The sequence below is a fragment of the Accipiter gentilis genome, chromosome 18, assembly GCF_929443795.1.
Source record: "Accipiter gentilis chromosome 18, bAccGen1.1, whole genome shotgun sequence".
In the NCBI taxonomy this organism is placed as follows: Eukaryota; Metazoa; Chordata; class Aves; order Accipitriformes; family Accipitridae; genus Astur; species Astur gentilis.
The window spans coordinates 20,452,818-20,458,817 of NC_064897.1; the positions used below are offsets into that span (position 1 = coordinate 20,452,818).

A 6,000-nucleotide genomic window follows, 5' to 3' on the forward strand; every position below is an offset into this window, starting at 1 on the left:
CCACTTTTATTTAAACACACACAGATTGTAAAAATCAAGCACTGTCATCCATTTAAATTACCTATTGCCACTGCCATACTCCAAAAACCAGAGGCAACACCCCTGGCAGCTTGTTCAGAGGCAGCATTTCTGCAGAAGTCGTTAGAACACGAAGTAACAGGGACCATCGTTTTTGTGGCAGAGGAAATGAGTCATGGCAAGCTCCCGGTGAGGTTCAGAGGCTTCTAATGGGCAATTTTTATCTGAGGAAAGAAGGCCAGCTCAAAGTTTCCCCACCTCGTTTCAGATGAGTTACAACCCTGAATTCCAGCATCACTGAACACTAACCTTCAGGGGCAGATCCCTTCGGTTTTGCTCTCACAGGGAGATAGTTAATTTGGTAGCCGAAGCGTGGGACGCCTCCTCCGCTCATGCCAACCTATGCTGCACCCATTTTCCAGGGTTGAGCTATCCACAGCATCACCAGCAACATGGCAACAGGCTGGCTGAGCTCAAACACCGCTCAGACAATGGCATCAGCAATGTGATACTTGAGGCATTTCAATTTTCTCGTATGACCCTCAAGTTCAATAGTTAGACTCTTTAAAGAATAAGCAATTTGGGCTACTTAGCATTTGAAGTATCTTCCAGTTAATCACTCATCATCAAGACACTCAGGACATGACATCTGGGAATTTAGACCTAAATATTTGAGTCAGCCGCTACCCCTGTGTACCTGTAGGTGCAGTTCTACACCTGCCATGCCAAGAATCACAGTCATACTTACATTCAGCTGCATTTTGCTACCATCTGGAAACAGGAGCCAGCAGCTAATCTATTAAAATATCCATGAATATGGGGGGAAGAAAAAAAGATTGCCTCCTCAGTACTAAATGAGGAGTTTTTAAATAGCAAAGGCTCATAAGAACCATCTGCCTTCCATCTCCCGTCCAGCAATGGGACAGGTAGTTGGCATTTCAGAGCATGTTTGTCAACAGACATCCATCTACATCAGATCTGGCATTTGTCACTGAAGATGCCATCCCAGCTGGGCCACATACAACCACGGATAAACTCCAACAGAGACCCACAACCGCAAGCAGAGCTCTCCTACTTCAAGCTTGCCTGTACATTACTGGAAGTAACAGCAGCAGCGAGAAGGTGAAGAGTTTGCAACCTGGCCATGCTTCTGCTCCCTTTGAGTAGCGGCAGGCTTTGTGCTCCCTTTCTGCTTCTGCTTGACTGATAGGAAGGAGAAAAAACATATAATAATAGTAATACCTTGCACAATGCCAGCATGCAGTATTACCGACACACAATCATAACAAGCTACAGGGCATATGAAGATTATATACGCAGACACATCACCCATGCCATGAACACACCTCTGGGAAACCCTTCAGCCTTTTCTTAGATGGGAAACTAAGCCACTCTGGAAAAATAACCACTATAAAGCTATCTGGTATCCAGGTGATTACTATAAACTGTGAATACTTTAATGAGCCACCTCAAGGACTGCTGCCTGCCAGCACCAGAACTGAGCTCCTTGAACTCCCACTTTCTCCCAGCACAGCCAATGGCATCACCAACAGCACCAGCGGAGCGAGGGAACCGCTCCTCATGCCGCTTCAGGCACTGGTGAAATCATCAGCTGTTAAAAGAGAAATGTAAATCCCTGGGAGGCTGGATTTCAGTCCTGGTAATTAAGGCAGGCTGGAACAGTTTAAAATAGAGGTCAAGTTTTTAAGTGTATGCATACTTTCACACTTGTCTACTAGCTTCAAATCAACCAGACCCACGAACAGCCTTTGTGGTCATAAAAAGGTTAAAATTTAACTTAAAATACACAAAAGGCAGCTGGCACAGAATTCTCACCCTCACCTGTCTGCACACACGGGTCCGACTGCCGAAGGACGCTGATCCTTCTTCCTGCTTGTGAGCTCTCCCCTCAGTAATCATCGTCTTCTCCCGCCTCCTCCTCCCCATCGCCAGTCCAGCTCACACTCCTAGGGCTGCGTGACTATCCCAGGCACCTTTCCTAAGCCCACGCAGAAGTTTGCTTGAGTGCAGACTTGCACCTCAAGCTACGGGACAGCTCGGGAGGGCGCAAAGACCAGAAAGTGCCGTACGGCGTGTGTTCCTCAGCCCTGAGGATGACAGCGCAGGCGGTGGGCGCTCATACAGATAGAGCATAGAAAGGTCTCCTCATCACCTCAATCTTTTCAGAAATACCCTGCATTAGGTTTACAAACACAGCAGAACCAGCTGGGTCAAACCAGTCCTCCCAGATGGAAAGCATAAGCCAGGAGAAGAACAGATGTTTCATCCAGAGGGTTTGTTTTTTAAAATGATTCTATGAAGTTTTGGCCAGAGGTAAATGGAGAACTTGTGTTTCATGATACCAAGCGCAGTATTTTCCTCCACGCAGCAGGATGCACTTTGCAAAAGAAATAAGTTAAACAGGCAGAAACATGTGCTTTTTTCCCCCCCTAGAGAACATTACTTTCAGAAAACTTCCCTTTTTTCCTCTAAAGGTCCACTCACTATACCTACTTCATCCACAGCATTTAGTTGCTTTTATTTTTTTTTTTACCGATAGTGTCTTTCAGAAGAATTCCAAAAACAACCAAAAAGGTAAATTGATTTCACACTTTTTATTTGACTTCAAGACAGTCCCTAAAGAAGTCTTAAACTCCTGAAAAAAACCAAACAAACAAGACAACCACACAAAATAATAAATGGTAGACTATTACTCCCAACAAGGGGTCACAGCCCAAGTTGTTGCAGACCCAGCTATGCACTGCCTCTTGCAAAACATGTATCATAATAGCATTTGAAGCTTAAAATCCCCAATAAAACTTGAAAACAGCAGAGGAAAAAGCCCCACATTTCCATCCACCAGACAGCCAGGATGTTTTGTTTGTCAAGCTACACTGAAAACCAAGTCCCAAGCTCCTTGAAATAGGACAGAAGACACATATCCCCGTCACTGCAGCCACAAGTTCTCGCCCAAGCACAAGATCTCCTTCAGGGCACTAACTAAAAAAAATATGAGAACACTAAGTAAGAAAACAAATGTTAAGAGCAGCAACTCCATTCTCGTCACAAGGATCCAAACAAAGCAGGAGGAAGTATCCCAGCACAACTGTAAAATCCAAGCGGGAGCACCCTCCAAAGAGCCTCTCATTTCATTCACAACGTTCCTCTTGTTAAAGAAAAAAACGCAAGAAAACAGCTGTTTGAAGGAAGAGCTTTTCATTGCTAAGTGTTCCTGCTGGCTCTTTAAAAAAACCAAGCCACCATAACATACAATTGCTTCTCCCCGGATCTACCAGAAGATACACATTGCGCAACAAACCCCAAGAATTTTCAAAGACAAAGAAGCCAAACAATGTTTAAAGACAGTCATGTGTGCAACAGCCTTGCTTCCTGCTGAAACAGGGTTTGGAGCTTGTGACGGACGTGATCCCGGATCAGTAAGGCCACCACGTACCGCACACGACAAGTACGATTTTCCTTGTTTGCCTTTGAAGACTAACACCAAGAACTCCACACAGTGCCAGGACACTGCCTCGCTGCACATCGCGCTGTGGAATCACCACTGCTCCCACGAGAAGAGGTCGGTCCCTCTCAGTGGGGTGACTGTATTTGCGCATCAGTCTCTTAGGCACAAGAAAGAAACGCGGAGCACGTGCCAGCACCTGCCACGCACCTTTCTTTCCTCAGACCCTCCGCCACACGCTAGTCACCACCACGTTACACTGGGTCTCCACTCGAGCACGTGCTCGACAACTGCACAAACAGCGGACTAGAAGAGTCTTCCGTGCACGCTGTCCCGAAGCGGTCCAGCTCAATTCCACCTAGGATTTGCACCTACGCAGCTTTATAAAGTTGTATCTCTGTGCTTGGAAAAAGCCTCCGCGTTAAAAGAGAAACGACAGAGCAGAGACAACGACGCGTCTCCTTGGGACTGTGCTAACTATGCATTTTATACAAGCAAAAAAAATGGGGAGAACAGCCAGGGAAAAAAAAGCAAAACAAAACAAAACGTCAAAACTCCATGTGCTGGCCCTCAAACCCACTCAAGCACGGATTTCATCCATGCCTTTAAAGGACCCCCATACATGTGGCACGCCGACGGGACGGCCAACGACCAGGCTCCGAGCGCCGGGGAAGGCGAGCCCCTCGCCCGCTTCACGACGTCCGTCCCCGGCCGCCGGGACAAACCGGGCCCTCCTGCCGCCTCCCTCCTGCGCGGGGGGCACACCGGGGAGCGGGACGGGGCCGGCGGAGTCTCGCTGTGGAGGAGGAGGAGACGCGGCCCGCCACCCCGGAGGGAACCCCCGGGAGAAGCGGGCAGCGCTGAGGGGGAAGCGGGGCCCGCGGCCGGGAGGAGGGCGGCCCTGCCCGCGCCGGGGAAGCGGCGAGGCCCGGGCTGGGCCCGGGGCGGCGGGCGGAGGGACGCGAGACCCCGGCGGTCAGGAGGCGGCGGAGGGGGGGGGGGGGGGGGGGGGGGGGGAGAGGGGGGAAGCCATGGCACCGCGGCGCAGAGGGGGCGAGCCACGGCCCCAGCGCCCGCCCGGGGGCACCTCGCTGTCGTCCCCCCCGGGAGTCGCGGGGAGAGCCGGCGGGCGACCACCTGTTGGCCGAAGGCCCGCGGACGCGCCCACCCGCCTGGCACCGACACACCCCCAGGGGAGGCCGAGGGCGCCCGGCACGACCCCCCCGAAACGCGGCCGCCCGCGGGGGCCGTCTCAGCCGTACCTCCCACCCACCCACCGCCTCCCGGCCGGGCAGCGTCCCCAGGAGCCGCACCCCCGCCCCCGCCGCTCCTCACCGTGTGGCACAGCAGGGTGTCGGGGTCGGCGGGCTCGCACAGCTCGCTCAGCTTGCGGTCCCAGTGCAGCAGCGGCGGCTGCTCCCCGCCGCTCTCGCACACCTCCATGGCGGCCGCAAGCAACGGGGCAGCCCCGCCGGCCGATCCACCGCCCCCCCCCCCCCGCCTGCCCTGCCTGCCCGCCTGGCCCCCCTGCCCACCCGCGGCGGCCGGCTCACGCCGCGCCGCCCGCTCCCATGGGCCGCAGAGCTCGCTGGCTGCCGGGCCCGGCGCCGAGGCCGCGTCCCCGCCGCCGCCACCACCGGGAGTGTGCGGGCACCGGGGCGGGCGGCTCACCCCCGCCAGCTGCGCGCCGCGCCCCCGCCGCCCCGCCCCGCCCCCGCCGCCGAAGACCGCCAATCGGGGGCGAGGAGCGCGGCCGGCCGTCGGGCCGCGTCCCAATCGGCGCTCGGCCCCCGCACGGCTCCAGCTGTGGAATGTGGGCGGGGGCTACCCCGTCGCGTCACGACGGGAGGGAAGCGGGGAGACCTCCCCCTCCCCCCCGTGCCCCGCGCGGCCAATAGAGCGCCGGGGGCGCCGGGAGCGACGGGCGAGCCAGCCAACGCGGCAGCGACAAGACTGCAGCCGCCGCGCGCCGCCCCGCCCCCGCGGCGTCGAGCGTGTGAGGGCCGGCGGTGGCTGTGTGAGGAGGGGGGTGCTGCGGGCCGCGGCGGCCGGCCGGGGCTTGGCCGGGGGCGCAGCGGCGCCTGCCGGCCCGGACAGCTGCCCGCCGCGGAGCCGCCGGGCACCGCGGGGCCTCCCGGGGGCGGTGCGAGCCCTGCCCCTTCTCCAGCGGTTCGTCTGGGTCCGCCGGCGGCGCACGGCCTCCCGCCACGGTCACGCCAGCGGGCTGAGGCCGCCCGAGGGGCTCCCCGCCCGAGGGAGCGAGCGGAGGCGGCGGTGGAAGGCGGGCGAGGCCGGGCTTCCTCCGGTCACAGGGGGAGAGTGCAGGGCGAAGCGGCCGGGGCAGCCCCTCACCCCCACCCGGCGCTGCCGCTGCGGGGCTCAGGTAAACTTCAGTGGGGTTACGGTTGCAGTTACCGGCCAGTTGGGCTTTTGGTTTAGCTAAAGAGGAGGCACGAAAGGCAGGAAACGGTCAGGATTTGACAGGGCTGAGCACAGTTTACCCGTTTATTCAAGATACG

The 6,000-nt window shown here is 56.4% G+C and overlaps 1 protein-coding gene across 2 annotated transcripts in view; it reads right to left on the bottom strand.

The window, feature by feature from the left end:
• CREB3L2 (cAMP responsive element binding protein 3 like 2) overlaps positions 1-4,972 on the bottom strand; it is an 80,465-nt gene extending 75,493 nt beyond the window's left edge. For both annotated transcript variants that reach the window (XM_049821639.1, XM_049821638.1), the window contains exon 1: positions 4,817-4,972. In XM_049821639.1, coding sequence (XP_049677596.1) covers positions 4,817-4,924 — 108 coding nt within the window. In that variant the 5' untranslated portion in view covers positions 4,925-4,972. The remainder of the gene's footprint in view (positions 1-4,816) is intronic.
• Positions 4,973-6,000: the final 1,028 nt, after the last annotated feature.